Here is a 20,714-nt window from a genome sequence, read left to right as displayed (position 1 = left end):
GACGTGCAGCTTTGGCCTGCTAGCTATCAATTGAAATCAGCAAATCGATGGGCCTAATAGCTGCTCATTAGCCACTTGATGCATTTCCAGGGCTAACATCAGAACCTGTCAGCGGCCCCTAATCAATACAGTCTAAAAGTATTACCTAACCCAGGCCCACACCAGACACCTATTTAATAACATAAGTTGGCTGTCTGGCTCTCTGTGTGGAAGTAAAAGGTCTGACTCTGTGGCTCTGGGCCTAAGTAGGACATGCTTAAACTTCTCCGTCATATCAACACAATATCTCATTAGCAGCAGCATTCCCAGACACCAAGCAGACACATTAGGTTTCTTCATTTATTTGTTTTAGTGACGGTGTAATGGAAATCCTCATCCGCTAAACAAAATGTCTCGCAGAGAGAGTCATTTGGTGGCGATAATGAAATCTCATCAGTCGGATTTTAATAAGTAACCTATTGTTTCATTTTTTTCTGTTGTTGTTCAGTCCAATTCCCATGCATGCTTCGGAGCAGCCTGTTGTTTGGGCCTGGAGAATCGTACGGTAAAGACTTTGATGCAGCCAGGATGCTGCTGCTGAGAACAGGGCCAGACCGGAGCCCCTCTATCGCCCCTAGCACGCAGCCCTGCTAAGCTTAACTCAGCTGTTTGATGCCAAGCTCTGTGAGTGTGTGCCTTTTGTGCGTGCATGCGCGTATGTGTGTGTGTTTACCCAGCTCAGGGGTTACATAAACAAGAGCAGCTAGCCTACAGGTAAGACCCACAGGAGACCAGCCAAGAGAGAGAGAGTGAGATGGAGAGCCAGTCTCTTACCTTGGCATTCCCCCGATGTTGTCGCCATTGCTGGAGCTGGATATTCACTAATGAAGGGCGAGCTGGAAAATGACTAAAGGAGATAGTAAACAAAGTTACTGCGCACACTCACACACACACACACACACACGCATCGATACACGCGTGAGTGTGTTAATATAGTTAACTTGGTGGAGGCAAGCATCCGTGCATGTGTTTGTGTGCATCCCTGATGTATCTGGGGCTGCTGTAAAGAGATGGGGAGAATGTGGGTGGATGGGGGATTGGAGGCGGAGGCTGGCAGCGGGGCAGTTGGCCGCTGGTGCAGAGAGAGAAAGAGCGGGGAACGGGATTGGAGGGGGGGGGGGGGTGTACAGCGGAGATAAATCATTAGAGAGCAGGTTATTGGAAATGCAGGGAGATAAAAGAGTGAAGAAGCCAGTAATTGCCTTAAAGATCAGACTACAAAGCATTACTTTGGATTTTACAAGGCCAGCCAGCAACAAAAGAGCAGTAATTTATGAGCTCAGTGTAAAAGAATAGCATAATTACATTAAAAATTAATGCTAATGAGGGCTAAAATGGGGAAGGTGGTTATTATGAAAGTTTGTATTCATCTTCCCCGGGTTGAATGATGGCTAGTGGCTTGATTAATGGCTTAATTTCTATCAATTAGCAGGCAAAAAAATCTCCACCGAGACGGGCCTAAATTGCGGTGCAGGGAGAGGGGGTGGGGGGGGGGGGGGGGTCGGGGCAGAGGATGGGAGGGCACATTATTGAAACCTGGGAAGAGATGTTGCTGTGCGTGCTTGGGTGAGAGCCGGGCAAGTGTTACAAAAGTTAGATAAATGTTTATCCTCGTGTATTTTAAGAGCTGGGGTTTGTGTCATTGCTGGTTTTGCAGTAGATTTGTCAGTGATGTGCTGCTTAGATAATTACATAGAGAGGGTCGTTGAAAAGAAATATATATATTTAAATTACATTTAAAATGGATCTTTGTGAATTTGAATCTCTTTTCTTTCACACATTGGAAAATATTATATTCTTTGATTAAACTGACATCTTTTCTTCTGACATGACCTGTCACAAATATATTTCTTATACTTACTGTGCTAAAGTTGCACTACCCACCATAAATACAGCAGCACAGTTTGCCCTTTCTTCATTTTCAATACATTCATTGAAAGCCTTCCAGCTCTCTGTTTGCCATTTAATTCCAAAACACTGTCAAAGATTTGCCACAATTTGCGAAACCTCAATAAAACAAGCAGTTACTTTTCCCTCCTATTTATTTTTTCCCACACAACAACAAGTGCTGCGGTAATTTAGCTGGCACGCTAGTGCACTCAATTACTGGAATTAATCAGCAGCAGCAATATATTTAGCCCGGCTGCTTTTGATTGACAAACTGTAGACGGAAGTCAAGTTTACAAAGACAATGCTGCCGTAGCCCAAGACCTCTGCTCATATATAGACATGTGTTGTTGAACAGCTCCCTCTTCTGGTGGGGACGTGCAACTGCTGCGTAACGTTCATCTTCAAGGCTAAAGGAGATGAGCTGAAATCTGTTTTCATTGGCTGGTTTGATTTTCTCTCCTCGTCCTCTGGTCTTAATCAATGAAGTAGACAAACAGCTATTTAGAGAGAACAATAGCCTATTGATTCTGAGCCACTCATCAGCACCGCTGTCTGTCCAACTAATTTCAGTAATGAGATGGCAAGTGAGTTTTCTGACTGCCTCTTTTACACACACACACACACACACACACACGCAGAGTAAGAGGCGGATGTAAACATACGAGGACATGCTAAACGCACGGTAACATGCATTGCTCAGTCACTATCCATTATTCTAATCTGGAGATACAACACAAAAGTGTATTGATTGAGTTTGATTCCATTTCCTGGTTCGCACTAATGGTTGTAATGCATTTCAGCATGCAGACACAAGTGCCATAGAGAGCCCACAGTAACCTAATTTAAAGCAGTACATACTGTACGTTTAATTGTGTCTAGTTGTGTTTCTTTTCCTTTCTGTCTCTTTCTCTCCGTCTGCTTTATCTCTCTCGGCTTTCACTTTATCCTCCTCTCATCGCTGACAGAGAAGCGTTCCTAATGCGGTGACAATTGAGTTGGCCTGTTAAATTAATTTGCCAGATAATGTGTCAATATTAAATATCAACTTTGACCTCTCTGAGCTGCGGAGTGCGCTCGCCCAGCTAGAGTATTGATTTCTGTCTGCCTCTAAGCTCGCTAGGCCCGCACTCAAAGTCCATTATTTTTGATTTTCTCATGAAATACATATCTTTTCCCACTGACATCTGACAAACAGCATATGGAAGTCATTTTATCTACCAATAATGTGTTTGTCAAAAAGTCTGAGGTCTTAATGGATTCCTGCAGCGCACACGGACATCCCGGCAACAGACGGGCCTGCCAAGGAGATGCTTTCAGATATGGGGTGTGTGTGTGTGTGTGTGTGTGTGTGTGTGTGTGTGTGTGTGTGTGTGTGTGTTTGTGTGTGGGGATGCATGTCAGTGTGGCGATTTGTGTGGTACTTGTTCATGTAGGGCATTTATGCTCAAAGGACAGCGGAGAAGGGGTAATTGAAAAAGTGAATTAAATTGTGCTGAATTAATTGTCGGCCGGTCGCAGGCGCTCGTTTTCATCCGACCACTTACACGCTCATGCAGCCGTGCAGTGAGCCGTAGTGATAGTGGTGTGAAGGACAGGCCACAGTCTCCAGGAGGATATTGGGCCAGTGTTTAGACTTCATCTAGCAGCCCAGTCAAGGTAATGACTATTTTTGGAGCTGCTGTGCAAAGCGTCTCTGCTCGCATCTTTCCAGCACAGGATGACAAGCTGATAGTCTGTCATATAGGAAGGCTTAATTCCACTTGTCACTCAGTTGTCCAATTCTGCAGTGCATTTAAATCAAAACCTAGATTGTTTGAGTGCTATTATGAACTTTAATAGGATGTGTGTGTGTGTGTGTGTGTGTGTGTGTGTGTGTGTGTGTGTGTGTGTGTGTGTGTGTGTGTGTGTGTGTGTGTGTGTGTGTGTGTGTGTGTGTGAGAGATGGCATGCAATGCTTTGCTGTGAAAGCCGGAACAAATATTCATTTATTCATTAAACACCAGGGCCATGAAGATCTGTTGTGACACCCTTTCTGTAGCTACTAATGGGTTGAATTAATTCCTGCTATTAGCTCCAATTGCACGCTGTGTGTGTGTGTGTGTGTGTGTGCGTGTACGTCATGTACGTATTTATGGCAGCTATGAGTGCGAGTGCTAAGTATGTAAGTTTGCAAACACACGTGTGTACATGTGGGAGTACTTGTATCCCGATGTTCTTTGTCTCTGTGTGTGTGTGTGTGTGTGTGTGTGTGTGTGTGTGTGTGTGTGTGTGTGTTTTCATGACACAGCCTACATTAGTGGTGCAGAGAAACATGGATGTCTGCTGGATTGACAGATAGAGAGATGGGAGAGTGCAGGAGAGGACGGATGGATGAGGGAGAGAGGGATGAATATTGACTGATCAGTGGAGAGATTGACAGCCAGAGAATAATGGGAGCATTCAGACTCTGTCTTTTTTTTTCCCCCTGTTGCTAACTTTCCCGGCACACCTATTTTTGCCCTCCTACGCTGCAAAGACTGCTCTTGAATTCTTGAAAATGATTTATTATCTGATATGCAGAATCCTGATGTGTTTATATCCAAGAGTAATTTACTGGAAACCCTTTCTGTATTTTTGTTTGATTGGACAAGCCAGAGCAAAATACTTTCTGATACATGAAAAGTGTATGAAACCTAATCACATTTAGTCTCCATAATGAAATTCCATTGCAGTGAGTTTGTGTTCATATTTTGATTATTTTAGAATGCATTATCTGAGTGTAATTCACTGTCTGGCTATTATCTTGTTAGTGTTCTTTTTTTCCACTTGTCTTTTGTAGCGACTCTATGCCCTTGGCTAAGCAAAGTACTTTTTTAAAGAAGGCCGAGATTAAAATAGGGGAATATCAGATAGTTTATATTGTATGTGTCAAGGAGTATTATACAGAGGGATAACATACAATCAACTAGGCCCAGTCCAAATTAAATCTGGTGCCTTTCAGAAAATGACAAGGGATGGCTGACCCTGTGTGTGTGTGAGGGTGTGTGTGTGTGTGTGTGTTTCTGGACATGTGTGCACGCTTTTGTTCATAGCTCTTCTGTGTAACATGTGTTTCAGAGGGAACTTCTCTGGAGGAGCAAGTGCGAAGGATAAAGGACATTGAGGCCATCGAAAGTGATTCCTTTGTTCCTCAGGCTTTCAAATCATCCAGGGATGATATAAAGGTGCGTTCTGTCCCTCTTTCTCTCCCTTCCCCTCACTCTCTCTATCTTTTCACTCCGTCTCTTATTGAATTTCCCTCTCCGCAACGCTGTGCCGTCTGTCCAGAGACAGCCCAGACCAAATCAAACATTCATTCAGCGCCGTTTGTTCCGACCTGAGACGGTTTCATCAGACGCTCCACTGTTCGCCGCCTCCGAAGCGGCAGCACCCACACAAAAGCCACAGCAGGCAACAGCCATCCTCTCTCTGTCTCTCTCTCCCCCCTCTGGTTGTGCAGATGCAGACAAAACACAGAAGTCATTATTGAAATGTCCCTGTCTCTGAAGGAGCAGGAATTAGATTTGTTGGGGCTCATGGCTGTTTTGAAAAGACAGGCGACAACATGTGACAGCAAACCTGCACAGACCTTTGGGACGCATCCCGGGGAGTCTGACAAAGGTCAAGATCGATGTGGCTGCAGCTTGGACCGCACAGATTGCACATGAACAATTTACTCTGCCCTCCCTGCCGAAGAGTGCGAATGCCCCTTTAAGCAGGTTCAACTATTCAGCTGGGTTGTAGCTTTAATGGTTCACACCTCCTGTGTGTCAGATCTGTGCGCACGTGTTTATGAAGTTAGATTCGTACTGTAGAAACGCTTCACAAAACATTATGCAGAAAGAACTTCTTCAAAGTCTAAAGAAAAAAGTACAAAAAAAGGGTAGCAATATTTTTAATCAGTCGCTTTATGAGAGCAATTTAAACTTTTTTATAGAAGCTCCTTATTGGCTTTTCATATCAGTCATCATAAGTCAAATAATACTTAATATATCAGGACAATTCATCTTTAGTTGTCGTTCAGAGTCGTTCAGCTGCAGCACATCTTTGGCTGCAATGAAGAGAATAATGTAACTAAATATGTTGTTTATTTCAACAACCTTTTTAAAAATGTTAACAGAATATAGTTAGCCTGTAACTGATATATATATTTGAACATGTTATTGTTTGAGCCTATGCCTATAAAGTATTTATTTAAGATATAAGTGTATTTCTTTTTTTGTAGTGATAGCCATTTAGAGTTGTGTCCATTAATGTTTTTTGTAAGCCACTGTTAATGAGGAGAACCCAGTGAAACCTTTGATATCTGCAACTTTGTATCTTTTGAGATTTTTTTTCAAACAAGCTGCATTCATTAGAAATGTATACTCAGCATATTATTACCAAGGATTGTGTATTTGGCACATCAACATACTTATTAGCCAGTGTGTTTTTCCATCTCGCTCACTTTTTGTATCGTGCCAAATGAATTTTAAATAGATCTTTCCAACTGGGTAAACATTTGCTCTGGGGCTGGTTTTAGGAGTGTTTGAAACATGAATGGACTTGGCAAAGTGTACATTTTGATATCTCTTCTTTTATCAAGTACAACAAGGAGAACGGGCCATCCTTCCAAATGTGGGGCCTATTTTAAGTTATACCTCCAGGGATGGGGGGAAGAATCACTTCTAGATATCACATTTTCTTCTATCGGCTTGGAGGGGGACGGAGAACCTTCGTCCATTTCAGTTATAAACAAAGGAGAAGATACATTTCCTTTGGCTTCAACTGTAAAAGTGGCACAACTGCCCAAACAAGCTGATTCTTTAAAGTGTTTGGATATTTACATAAGCACTCGCACTGCAGTTGCTGGTTCAACAACTTAGTTATAGAAAATATAAAGTGGAGAATATGAAGGTAGGGTGAGTCAAGTGAGACAATACAATTAGATTCAGGACACAAACTGATCACTATCAATACTCTGCTTCCTGCACGAGCCAGACTTTCACTGCCATCTGCTGGACAAATGTATTGTTGCATTTGACAATTATTTTCTTTGTCCTAATTCTGTACTACATTCCAAAGTATGCATATATATATATATATATATATATATATATATATATATATATATATATACCAATCTTTATTGAATATTTTTCAGTTTTAGTTTACAGAAATCTACAAACTTTAATGTTTTGATACCAAGAGGAAATTATACAATACATGCAATGATTCGCAACTCGGGGAAAGCAAAATGTTTTCTAATACTCATTGTGTTGTTCTCTTGTCTTTCTGGAGCTATTTGCAATTTAGTCACATATTTTGCAGCCAGAAGTTGTGCGTCCATTTCATTTTGCATTGTGGGACAATTTGTATGTTTGTAATAATTGTGTTGCTTTGGCTAATATTTCTAAAGTTGTTTTTTTTTCTAAATGAGTTACATCTACCATTTATGTGCTTGTATTGAATCATGTTTCTGTATCAGTATGTGCGTTTGTACCTTAAAGCTTTTTAACATTTTTGAATGTGCTCATTTTAATTTGACTTTTGTGTGTTTTGTGTGTTTCTTTGACTACAGAATGAGCCTGTTGAGGTGAAGCAGGAATCCGAGAGCGCAGATTTTCACGACGTCGATCTTCCCATTTCCATAGTCTACAACGACACTGACTCCCTCGCACATCCCAGTGTAAGTTCTCACATGACAAACCCTTTCCCTGGTAGCTTTACTGCAGACTTTTTTACTCCCTCAGCCAATGAACAACATCAAATCCTCTCCCACAGCTAAAGTCACTTCTTGTCATCATCTTTTGGCTCCGTCTTGTTTTTATGAGTATAGTGTTTGCTTTTGGTGAACAAACTTTGTAAACTTTTTCTTAAAAAAAAAAAAAAACAACAACCTCTGCTGCCACCATTATTTACACTATTCCTGCATATTCTGATACTGCGCCTCGTATAGTATAGGACACTGCGGTAGAGTAGATTACAGCCTCCTAAAATCACCTCCTCCCCTGCCTGCAGACCAATGATGAAAAACGAGAAGGAAAACTTTAAACTCCAATAACGCTCCCTGGGGCTTCCCAGTCATCTATCTCCACTGGGGGAAACTAAGTTATGCCCTGACGTATGCAGATAACCCTCAAATACACACACACACGCATACACACAACTCCTCCCAGCTGAAATGCACACACATACACAACCTCAGACAGGCTGATGTATGGTAGCAATATGCCCCAGGCGGGCCCCGGCCTCAGCTCCAGCTCCAGCTCCGCTTCCAATTAGAACAGATGAGTCCCATTAGCCCAGCCCAGATACTGTCATCCCACACACACAGCCTCATTAGCACCATGACACCAGTCCAGGGCCGACAGACAAGAACTCACTGGTGTTGAATCTAACACACAGATAACATGCGGTGCAGCTGTAAGCAGTGTAGGTTAGGAATGAAGGATTGACGTGGCCGGGGCTGTTCTACAATCTGCATAATAATAGACACATATCATCACATAGATATACAGTATGTACACATAGCCACCATGTCAACATTATCTCTCACCCTCACACAAACACACACACGGTGGATACAGAAATGTGCCTTGCTGCTCAGTCTCATAGTCATTATGTTACTTCCTAATAAACAGATGCCTTCATTCATCAGACACTTGCAGCAGCAGTTGTATAGCCCTCTTACATTCAATATCATCACTGCTGGTGATGTACTGCGATGAATACTAGTCACATGCATAGGCCTTTTCTATCAACACACTGCCAGGCCCGCAGATGAGTTATGTGTTTAGAATAAAGGGTTTTCTCATGCATTCAGAAGTGAGCAGACAGGGGAAGACTAATAAGACACATAAGATACCACAACTTTCACTCTCGTATTAAAGCGCCGCCAACTGCGACTCAGAAGTATACACTGAGGTCACATGGGTGTCAACGGGCCGTACTGACAACTATGTGCCGGGCTCATGAACTTACTCTGAAACAGCTCATTCATTTCTGTCACATTCTTGAAGTGATGTGTTTTGTAAGGTAACACTGCAGTTAAAATCACTGTCATGAGGGGTTTGGTGATGGCTCAAGTGCCAAAGTAGACTGTGAAGCAGAGCTTTCACTGCTCTCAATAAATTCAAAAGAAGCAGTTGAACTAGAAACCGGTGTTGGTCAAGTCCCTTTTTTATAGAGTGCAATATCACAAATGTGCCTCAAAGTGCTTTTCAATTCATACAACATACGGAAGTCTCTATTCTTGAAAGTACATAAGGTGTGTACGTGTGTGTATTACGTGTTTCTGTGTACCTTTATTTAGACAAGCCGTGGAAAATCACTTTTGCTTTGAGAAGGCTATGAAGACAAAGATCACAAAATGTTTAGGACTGGCTGCCAGCTAGTTAAAAACGTTGTAATTATTAATTGGTAACTATTTTGATAATTGATTAGTCGTTAAAAACTTTAAGCCAAAAATTATTATTTTGTCAGGTTCTAAAATATAAGAATTGGCTGCTTTTCCTCGTCTTAAATCACAGTAATGTGAATATCTTTGAGTTCCTTGGACAATTGCTATAGGCATTTATTTAAAGAAATGCAGTTTTAATGTTGTGCTTTTTAGTAGACGCATTTTCCCCACTATTTCATGCCCTCGTATTTAAAAATACAATTATTATGATATTTTTGGTTTGTTCTGATGAGATTTCTATATATCCAAACTGTTTTTATGTGTGTCTCAATGCACTGTTGACAAAATAAAGCGACACTGGCTCTTGACTCCAGGGCCTGATGTTGAACGGCAGTCTGAACTACAGTCTGTCTCTATCTAACACGTCCTCTCTACGCTGTCCTGCAGTTGTTCATGGACAAGGAGCGGGCCGAGGAGCTGTGGCACAACAGATTGATCTCGCTGCGACAAGAGAGGCTCATGGGAAGTCCTGTGACCTGATGGACACCAGAAGATCCTTCTTGTACCCCGGGGCAGTTTCCGCTGCTTATATTGTGTCTCAATCTGTCTTATTTTAGGACATCACAAATCTCATTTCTATTTCCTTTTGTAAAAACACCTAACTGTGAACTTTAGCAAATGAACAGTTTTTGGTTCCTGTGGTGGTTATTATTTCTTATTAATGTTAATGTAATTCAATTAAACGATCTGCTGAAGGAAGTCAGACAAAGTGTGTTTTACCATGTAGATGTAGCATTTGATACATTTTGTCTTTTGTAATCAACTTGGTAAATAAAGACAGAAGTGATTTATTTTGAGTGAGAACTCTCATGTTTTTGTGGGTGAATGATGGAGATAAACTTCTAAGTGGTACTAAATTGATGTCTCTACGTCAAAAACGTGTGACACTTGTTTTGTTTTTAAATGAAGAGAGCAGCAGTATCTACAGACAGATACAGATGAATGAGTCACACTCCAGTAACTTATTAGGACTAACCTGACTCACCCTTAGGTCACTATCTCTTTGGTCTGCATCAGGACTGATGCAAGACTGGAGTAAGCATGTTCTCATCTGCCCTAGACTTTGCACTTTTCTTAAATATATATATTATTCAAAGGTTTATGTTTATGTTTATTCAATGTTGTTTCCCTGTTTGAGCAGGGATTCAAGGCAGCCACACTCTGGTCTATTTGTGGAACAGCCAGATGGTAAATCTATACTCTGTCTGGGACTCTGTGTGTCACTCCTGTACCCTCAAAATAGTCAGTGTTGTAATTAAAAAGATAAATGAGACTATACCAAATGATTTGCTAAGGCAAGCACACAAATTAAGCTTTGCTGCGTGTGCAGTGCCGGCGGGTTTGGAGTGTGTAAAATGTGTGTGTCAGCCCTCCTTACGTGTTAAATGGCTGTCCCAAATGTCTTCACACACCCTACAATACCAAACCAAGAATCACTTTAGAAACAAAAAAGTTGTAATCTTGGAGATTTGCTTCGTGTTGTTTCTCCTTCACCTTAACAACCATTAATATTTCTGTAATTGGTATATGTAATATAAATGATTCTCAAAGTAGAGTCTGTGGCACTCTGCCAAGAGGCCCGTAAAAGTTAAATTATCTTGATATTAAGAAAATATATGTATTTCAAATAGTAATGTTAAAAGAAATCTAGAATATTTATAAATCATTTATTAATGAAATACTAATCTTACAAATCTATAACTTTTATAATCTGCAAATATGTATAATACATGTCTAAAATATTTCTATCACGTTCTCTTTCACATAACTAAGACGAAATAAGTATAAAGATTAGGCTATGTATTATTATTATTATTATTATTATTATTATTATTTTATAACTTCCCAGCCAAATAACCAGCCAATCGGAGGCTCGGGTTCGCATCACGTGGCCGCTGTCAGAGTGAGTTTGGTTCCATGCATCCTCCTCCATAGTAACATTACCGAGGCTGAGCTGCGGTGGAGCCGGGACACCTGTGGCATCACGGATTATTTTTTTAAATCTTCATCTCAAATTTTTATTTACAACCTCTAAATCCGTGGAAATGTTCAACAATAATCACAGGGAGTTTGATGAGGATCCGTTCTTCTCGTGAGTAGCTGAACGGTTGTATTAAATATATTATAAATGTTATTGTTAGCATTATTTTTCGCTGTTAATGCATCAATTAAACTGAGCTCGGAAGCAGTTTATCGGGCGGTAAAAAGCATATGAAGTGGTTGTTATATCCCATTTAAGATACACTTTAAGGACTGTGCATAGAAAACCCAGACAAGCAAATTTACAAGCTAACGTTAATGTTATTGCTTTTTACGCTAACGTTAAATTCACGAAGTGAGTTACGGCCGAAGTTTAAACACTGTCAGCGCTTTATTTATTTATTTATTTATTTATTTATTTAGAACGACATGTTAGGCCTAGTTTGACTTGTTTTTATACATTTAAATTTCAACATTAGCCATTTCCGTTGCAACATTATGAAACTGTTACCTAACAACAGCTGCTTGTAACTGTATATGTTTTAAAGTAAGTTTAAAGGGTCAATATAAATGCTAGGATTATTACTTTATAAAGACGCCTAGTAGTGTGTCCATCCATGTCCACTTTTAAATTTTGATACAGGTTTGTGTCCCATTTTTAGAAATTAAATGTTTTTAAAAAGCAACGTTTAAAATGAGCGTAATTTCCAGTACAATAGAGAAAGTGATACTTTAATCTACATCTACTGTACAGTGTATACTGACGCTCTGTGCTACAGTCTCTTTGACTTTATGCACGAGTGAACACCTGCTCTAGGGCAAGTGTAAAGGTGTTTTTTTTAGGAGTGCTTCTTATTTCAATGTTTTGTGTTCATTGAAGAATATATCTGTAATGAGCTCCAACATATAGGAATAGGTGATAACGTGTCTGGTGGAGAGATTATAATTACCCCCCCCCCCCATCCTCAACATCATCTTGCAGATTTGTTGCTATAAATTCTTTAGTGAAAGTTGAGATTCACTTTGTCTTTACTTCCTCTTCCTTTGCCCTAGGGATCCTTTCCAGGCTCACAGGGAACACATGCGGCAGATGATGCGAAGCTTCTCTGAGCCATACGGCGGGCCCGTAATGCCCAGTATAATGGATGGGAGAAACCGTGGTCGTGACATGGCAGAACATCCTACCTCATCCCTGGCACTGAGGGACGAACACAGGGTGAGAACGTGCATTTCAAGAAGCACTCGTGGACTCAAGTCATAGGCGATACATCTCTATACAGTGTATTACAATATCCATATGTGTGCACAGGCACATGGCCTAACCTACATTCATATCATTTGGATCTACGTGGGACGAAAGACGAAACCCCTGCTTCGGCAGTTCGCTCATACAATTAGGCCTTGAGACCCTCTTTGTCTACCGCACATAGGCGTATAACCACAAAAGATTAGTGTTTGGAGGAAGTGCTAAGTTTACTAAGGTTATAGTGGAAGCTGGCCACTGGCAGCGTAACTGGAGCGCCACTCACCGAGGTATGGGGCCATGTGAGTCTCTGGTTTAGTAAAAGGGCAACCCCCTTGGCCTCACTGGACAGTTATATCTAGCCCTGAGGAGCCCTATATATAGTGCATTGTTCCACTGACACACTGCTTTCTTGCATTACAAGCACAGTCTTCTTTAACACTCAAACCAATAGGACCCCAGAGAATTCTGCTTTGCTCTGCTGAGATGAGCTGCGGCTGAATGTAACAGTTGATTTAGCTTTTATTCTAGTTGTCTCAGTTGTTATGTTAACTTAAAAAAAAAGGGACAATGTAGACTAATCAACATTCAAACAAAAAACAATTTAGCTTAAAGGCTAGTTTGCATCTGCAGTCCCATTGTCTCATGTTGTTAGGAATCCTACAATAATAAGAATAATACAGTTAAAAACATACTATAGTGTGGTAAACATACGCAATGCAGTGAAACAACGTGATACAGTTGGCTACATAATATGAATATAGTTTAAAGAAAATATAATTATAAAACTTTAATTTTGTACATTTCTGTTGTATTATCTAAGCAGAATGCTATAAAAGCTATGGCATTTAATTATTTGTAATAATAACTTTCAATAACTGTTTGCTCTGGAACACTTTGATGTTATTTGTGCAACATTGTAAAGGCAGGCCGGGGGATAGTTCTGCTCTGCCATGTTTTGCGTTCACCTTTCCCAAATCAACCCGTGTGCTGCTTATATATCCCTGCTAAATCAAATGTAGTCTCTGTCACCTGCTTTAATCCCACTACCTCATGAGAGCCTGTATATTTATCCTTGATAATGACTTTCATCAGAAGCCGAGCCACAATAACCAGCAGCCGGCTTGCTCTTTATTAGCAGCATGCCATTAACTAACTAATGCCAGCTGGGGAGGGGCCCCGAGGACTTGACTAATAACCTCAGTGACAGTGGGTGAAATGGAGCTACACTGCAAAATATCAATCCAAACAAATGATTTAATCTAATATAAATTTTTTGTATAAATAATGTTGTTTGACTTCATCAGTTGCTGACAGGAGATTGCTTACTTGTGAGTATGAAAATACAGTATCTATACAGAGGTTCTTCTTTTTCTTTTTGAGGAACAACTGGATATTATGAGGAGGTATGGTTCTGCTGAGCTGGATCACAACTTGCAGCAATAGTAATTAGCAAAGTAGTCATTTGTGAAGTCTCTCTATGATATGGAGGACCAAGTGACTCCAACCCGGACATTTGGATAGGAGATGCAGATGTGAGATCTTGGCGGGTTTGAAAGAAAAAAATATTTCTATAGCTTCTCGATCCCTTCACTGCTTTATTAATTGTCACAAACAATAACTATAAATAAATACCTACTGTCGGGTAAGATACATGGAAATATGGTTAACCGAACCACCGCTTTTAACACACAACTGTGCTCTCTAACTCCCACACACACTCACTTTTTCTGAAGATGAGGAGCAGCCTGGTGGTGCCCAGCAATAGTCAGAGGGCTGAAGCTCTGGTGCTGTGTTGTTGGCTTTGGAAAGGCATGTGTACGAATGTCATGGACACTCTGTTTTCTCATTGTTGCTCTTTTGGTCCATCTGTTTGGCAGAACGTGCCTTGGCAAGGCTGATGCATTAGCAGCTAGATGACAGACAGCTCACGCTCATACTGCTCTCCAATATCACAGGCACAAATGTGCACACCAAAACACACACGTACAGTATTAAAACACATGCATAGTTACACACAGTCACAGCATGCAAAATAACACACAGACACGCTGGCATGCAAATACACACACACACACACACACACACAGAGAAATGCACGCACACATTGGTCATATAATGCTGGAAAGCTTGTACTTCTTGTATTAACTGGCTTCCCAGTGGAATCTAATGCTAAGCCCCATCTTACCTTCCAAGGCTGCTATGAGTTCTCATATTTCCCAGTTTCTTGCCAACATCCACTACGTACCTGGTTTATATCACCTTTCAGAGCACTCATTCATCAGCACACTTGTATATTGCCCAATGACAATCCAGCATCATTATAAGTTAGATGTACTTTCTGTGACTCTAAGGTTTGTACTGAGTATAACTGGTGATGCTAAAAGCTGCGAAAAGGCGGTAACTAGCATAGGTAGAGCTAATTCTGTGATTTCTTCTTTGGACAGGACACAAACAGATAGTTTTAATCTCAACAGAGTCTTTTATTCCTGGTTAAACTAACTCAATTAAATTCAATAATATCGTCTTTGTTATAGATGTATGCTCTTTAAACACCACCATGGGAAATGAAGCAGTTCCCACAGCCCGTATTCACCCACAGCAGCTTTAAAACCCCCACAGTCAGATTCAGAGCCTCCTTATCTTCTCTCTGGTCTTCTAGTTCTAAGAGCATGAATTTAAAACAAACACCTCTAACTCCCCTGCTGATGCACCACTTCCGAGGAGTTATGCATTTGCAGCACAACCCTCACTTTTCCTTTTAGGTATGAATCATAGTATCTACAGTACATGTCCCCTATAGTGTAACTCATAGCTCCCCCAGGAGCAGCCTGCCTGCCTCAGAGGGCACAGTGGCAGTTCAGTATCAGATTGAAAGAGAGAGATAGAAAAAGAGAATGTCAATCTGCAGTAGTCCAGACGGCCTAAAATAATGTGTTAAAGACCACCGGGTCTACATTCCTTATCTTGCACCCTCAATCTCTCCTCTGCTCAACCCCGGTCTAAATATAAGGCTGGCAGATATGTAACTGGCATTTATTAGTCCATAGATGCCACTCTGGGATAAAATTGGCTTCATAGATACTGGTCAGGAGCGTTTTACATCAGCTTGACATTTGAAAAGAGCTGAGAGAGCAGCCTTGGACTCTTTGACCCCCTGTTGTTAGATCCCTGTCCTGGCTGGTCCATCCGGCCTTCCTAGAATGAAGCTCAGTTTCAGTGTTAAACCCACTCTAATCTCTGGCAATGCGACCCAATTACACATGGAACACAAGTCATTCAACACCCCACTGATTATGCACAATACCCCAGTGCATCACACACACCCCTCGCCCCCAGAAAATACACACACCCGCATAGCGACGGCTGTTGAGATGCTTATCCAGGGCCGCAGGGTCATAAACACCTGTGGTTTTGGCCCGGAGAACACAGTCTGACTGAAGGCTGCAGGCTGCTCCCTCCTCACTCCCAGAAGGTTCATGGCCTTGAAGGGTTGTGCTTGAGGCCGTGGGGAGAGCTCTGTGTAGCTGTGTCACATGCTTAGTGACCCATGTAAAACAACCTAACAGCTTACAGGCGACAACCTCAACAAACATGCAAAACGTCTAGATTTGTGCGAGTGTGTTACTATGCTATGTTGCTAAACTGCTATTGTTTGACTCCTCAGGATATGAGCCGGTCATTGTTGCCCTTTGGCAGTTTTGACAGCACGGTCAGTAGAGTCCTCCATCAAAGGAGTTTCTCATTTAAACTCACACTGACCAATAGCATGCTCTAACTCTATAACTGTCTCTGACCAGTCAGTAAAGTGGTCACAGTGTTTCCTCCACTTTTACTCCAGATCTACTCCATCAGGACAAACCGTGTACACTGGACTTATCATATTGCCAGCAACCATTTGAACTCAGTAACAGTATGGTTGAATCTGAACCTGTACTCTTTGAGGTCACCAACACTTCACCCTCAGTGCGCGCAGGCTGTGAAAGTGCACTAGTATAGTAGTAACTACAGGGTATAGAATATTTCTAACTATCTGCAAAATGTTACATAATGTAGTAAATGCTGGTTCGTCTCTCTACAGACACTAAGGGTACGAGACAGACATGTTACTTTAACTTTACTCCAGGGGCCAAAATAGCATTTCAAGCAAGACGCCTTATTCCACATACCATATAATGGGGCATCAAGTTTAACTGCAAATAGATTAGATTAATATAAATGAGAATAACACATAATTTTCTGAATTTAGAGAGTATTTTGAATGCACCCCACAGCTAACTGACTGGACGTTACATCCCTCTCCAATATGTGCACACACTGCTGCCACAGTTAAAAATAATTCTTGTGAAATCACTGTGACCAGTGTTGCTTTCAGAGGCTGCTAAATCTAACATGTGCTCTTCTTAACTGCCACATCTTCACTCTTGTTCCTTTGACAAGATGAAGATTATCTCTTAGCTACTTTTACGTTGCAAAGGATGAAAACCATAGTGATCTGCTGTGTCTCCCTGTCCGTCTACTTGTGTAGCTGCATCCTTATAAAATATCAATATCTCATGGGAACAAATTTTGTATGCATGGTGATTGACGGCATTTTATTGCGACATGCACCACTGACTGACTGACTGACTGACTGACTGACTGACTGACTGACTGACTGACTGACTGACTGACTGACTGACTGACTGACTGACTGAGAGTTTCAATCCAGTCATATTAGGTGCTTTTCATTCATATAATAAAGACAGTGATTAAAATGTGTTTTTTAAATTGAAATAATACAGTTTACATGACCGTCAATAAAATAAAATAAATGTTTTCTTCCAGATTCTTACGTGTTAAATGTCCTGCAGTAAATCCAACCTTTATAAAACATGAAGTCAAGTTGATGCATTTAATGCAGTACTTTTTTAGAACCATTGTTATTATTGACGACAGAATAAGAGCAAATGTGCCACCTTTAAATTCTCTATTCAGAAAACACCCCAAAGAAAAAGACATAAGTATGTGCACGCTGCACTTGGGTTTGTATTTTTGTAATAAATGTTACTAGGACACAAGTAAGACACATTTAGCTCACTGTGCTGAGCAGGAATGTTTGTACACACGACGGAGTTGTTTATGAGCTGATAACACTTAGCGACCCGTGCGGTATAAGCGCCGTACTCCATACAGACGTTCAACTCTTCTGTCTTTGGGCTGTTCTTTTTCTTTCGTGTTGGTGCAGGGCATGACTAGGAACCCTTTCGGCATGTTCGACAACATGATGTCCAACATGAAAAACAGGATGGAGGAGATGCACAGAAACGTTGTGAGTTTAATGATTTTGTGTCCTTTTGTTTTGCTGCTTCCTCAGACTGTTGTGGTGGTGCATACTGTAGCTGCTTAACAGTGTGTGTTTGTGTGTTTCAGGAGAATATGTCCACAGATTCAAACTCCCACTCATTCAGCTCCTCATCAGTCATGACATTTTCAAAGGTTGGAAATGAGGCTCCCAAGGTCTTCCAGGCGAGCTCATCGACACGCCGTGCCCCTGGAGGGGTAAGCACCCCATCAGGATGTTTAACTACATCATATCACAGCACATTAGACCACAGTTCAGTACATTGAGCTCAGAGAAGTAAATGTGTCCGTAGAACACTCTCTCATTCTGTCTTGTCTGAGCGATCGTGGTGATAACTTCCCTCTGGCCTTTCCTTGTGAGAACATTATCGCTTGCAAACTTTTTCACAGTAGCTCTGTTCCATGAGGGTGTGCCAGAATCGTTTTGGTGATCCTGCATACACAATACCAGGGCCCTGGAGAAGGCTCTCCTAAATGGAATGCAGCCATGGCGACTATTATTAGCTACACTTGTGTTTGACTCGTCCAACCGTCCAACTGTCGACTTTTATTTTAACTTTTTTCTGAATCAACTTATGTGTCTGATGGGTTTTTACATTGTTTTATCACCAGATCAAGGAGACCCGGCAAGCAGTTAAAGACTCTGAGAGCGGTCTGGAGAAGATGTCCATCGGTCACCACATCCAGGACAGGGGACATGTTGTTGAGAAGAAATTCAACAAGAAGACAGGAAATAAGGAGTTCAACCAGGACTTTGAAAATATGGATGAATGTATGTTAAATACATACACACATATATATATATATATATATATATATATATATATATATATATATATATATATATATATATATATATATATATATATATATATATATATATATATATATATATATATATATATGTGTTAATGGGCAGCGAAAATGTGTTTTATTGTATTGCTCAGAGCGTTTGAACAACCCATTGATAGCTGTTGTTTTACGTGAATTTTCCCAGTCAGGAACTCATTTTTGCGACTAATCCGCCCGGTGATCTGGATCCGCTCCTAAATGTAATGTTTTTTTCCTTGGCCCATGCTTCACCCTTTCACCAAGTTTCATGAAAATAGTAGTTTTTCTGTAACAAAGACAAACAAGGCGTAATAACCTAATAAGTAATACGTTTAGTGGACTTGTTAAGTAGACTGGCCAGTTCAACACAACTGTATTCCACTGTAAGTGCCCCTGTCCATCCATCAGTGAGTCCACAGACGAAATATTCTCTGACATGATCCCGATCCTCCGCCCACAGCTGAAGCAGAGTCTTTTGACGATGAGTGGCAGCAGGAGGTTTCCAAGTTTCACACATCAGGCCCAATGTCTCGTCTGGAGGAACCCAAACCCCGTGGTGTTCACCGGGCAGCCCTCGCCGGTTCTGAGCAGGAGCACAGGTCAGTATTACACGCTCAGACCTCATGTGGTGGTGAAGACAGGCCAGAATCTGCCCTTCAGGATCAAATGACAAATAAGCGGAAGACACTGATAACAGACACTTACAGTACGCTCACGTCATCAAGTATATTGTTCTAGTGTTACGATACAACATTCATTTAGCGTAAGAACTGTGAGCATTTACTTTGTTTTGTATTTTCCACAGTGACCAATCAAAGGGCAAGGCTGAGGGTAAAAGCGACACGAAAGGCCCAGGCTCGACAAAGCAGTGAAAACATCCTCTTGCTGCTTATTAAAATCTTTCAAGCGTAAAAAAAAAAAGCCAGCAGTGTAATCCTTTACCAGTATTAATACTCTTCTACGCTTATAGAACATTACAATAAAGTTAATAAAGTTACAAAGGTGTCCTTAATCTTTTACAACAACCGAGAAACTAAAAGGGTGATTAGTATTTCTATGGATGTAGCGGTGTTAAAATAAAGAAATACATTGAAATGTAATTAAGGGTGGTAAGCACTTCTTATTTCATTATACATTAACAATGAGCAATTAGTTTAAGATTTGGCATCAGATTCACAGAATTTGCTCTATATATGATGTTCTGATGATGCCATCTGTTCCCATTATGTCATTTTCATAATGCAACAAGACCGCAAATGTAGTGAATTATTGACTGTTTGAAATCCACTAATGCACGTCTTAGACAATGTCTGAATTGTCTTTCTGTAATTATATTGTCTAGCATCTGATGCTCTAGATATATGTATTTTATCTGCTGTAATCTTTGTAAAAAGAAAAATAATACTTCCCTTTTTATATGTTACTTTGGTTTCTCTTGTTTTTCATCAGATGAACTCTGTGCTGCGTAGCACCATATCTTGACAACGTCTGGATTATTCTCAATAATTCTAGCTTTGTTCTTGTTTATTTTTTCAAGCTTTAAAAACAAGTTATGTGTCAACACAGACTATTGTCTGAAAATTAAAAATATGAAGATTAATCTGGTGTTTTGTGTTTTTATCAGCCCTAAACCAGTCTCATGTAGATATTATAATACGTTTGATTTAAGTCTCGCTTTACAAACGCTGAACAACCGTTACTGAACAACTGTCTCAGTGTGTGTGTGTGTTACTGTAGGCCTGGCCAGGGTCTGAGCGTGTATTGTGATGAACCTCTCGTTGTGCCTGTTTGGTAGTGACACACAGAAGTATTTTTGGATCTAAGCACTTGTCAGTAGCTCAGATTGGTCTGAGATGTTACACAGCTGCAAGCCCACCAGGCTCCCCTCTCACATGCTTGTGTATCAGACTTCATTAATTCCTTAGCTTC

General features: G+C 40.8%; 2 protein-coding genes across 4 annotated transcripts in view; both read left to right on the top strand.

Moving 5' to 3' along the window:
• The window catches only part of rsrc1 (arginine/serine-rich coiled-coil 1), a 110,787-nt gene extending 100,602 nt beyond the window's left edge, over positions 1 to 10,185 (top strand). For both annotated transcript variants that reach the window (XM_029447199.1, XM_029447200.1), the window contains exons 8-10: positions 5,026 to 5,132; positions 7,508 to 7,615; positions 9,776 to 10,185. In XM_029447199.1, the coding sequence (XP_029303059.1) occupies positions 5,026 to 5,132; positions 7,508 to 7,615; positions 9,776 to 9,868 (308 nt within the window). In that variant the 3' untranslated portion in view covers positions 9,869 to 10,185. The remainder of the gene's footprint in view (positions 1 to 5,025; positions 5,133 to 7,507; positions 7,616 to 9,775) is intronic.
• A 1,153-nt stretch (positions 10,186 to 11,338) lies between these two features.
• Positions 11,339 to 20,385, top strand: mlf1 (myeloid leukemia factor 1). 2 transcript variants are annotated; one of them, XM_029445761.1, is made up of 8 exons: positions 11,339 to 11,480; positions 12,422 to 12,584; positions 16,279 to 16,323; positions 17,839 to 17,922; positions 18,024 to 18,152; positions 18,567 to 18,726; positions 19,246 to 19,384; positions 19,591 to 20,385. In XM_029445761.1, the coding sequence occupies exons 1-8, from the start codon at positions 11,434 to 11,436 to the stop codon at positions 19,655 to 19,657; spliced, it is 834 nt and encodes a 277-aa protein (XP_029301621.1). In that variant the 5' UTR covers positions 11,339 to 11,433; the 3' UTR covers positions 19,658 to 20,385. The 2 variants fall into 2 exon arrangements, with proteins under 2 accessions (XP_029301621.1, XP_029301623.1); XM_029445763.1 differs by lacking the exon at positions 16,279 to 16,323.
• The last annotated feature ends 329 nt before the right edge of the window (positions 20,386 to 20,714 follow it).

Source organism: Cottoperca gobio, chromosome 13, assembly GCF_900634415.1.
Source record: "Cottoperca gobio chromosome 13, fCotGob3.1, whole genome shotgun sequence".
In the NCBI taxonomy this organism is placed as follows: domain Eukaryota; kingdom Metazoa; phylum Chordata; class Actinopteri; order Perciformes; family Bovichtidae; genus Cottoperca; species Cottoperca gobio.
This window is presented reverse-complemented; position numbering and strand designations above follow the sequence as displayed.

Bases quoted from the DNA above. Each gene is read 5' to 3' on its own strand.
- mlf1 (XM_029445761.1), top strand. From the start codon at position 11,434: ATGTTCAACAATAATCACAGGGAGTTTGATGAGGATCCGTTCTTCTC. The intron at 16,324-17,838 runs GTCAGTAGAGTC...GTGTTGGTGCAG, and splicing joins TTGGCAGTTTTGACAGCACG to GGCATGACTAGGAACCCTTT. The intron at 19,385-19,590 runs GTCAGTATTACA...TATTTTCCACAG, and splicing joins GGTTCTGAGCAGGAGCACAG to TGACCAATCAAAGGGCAAGG.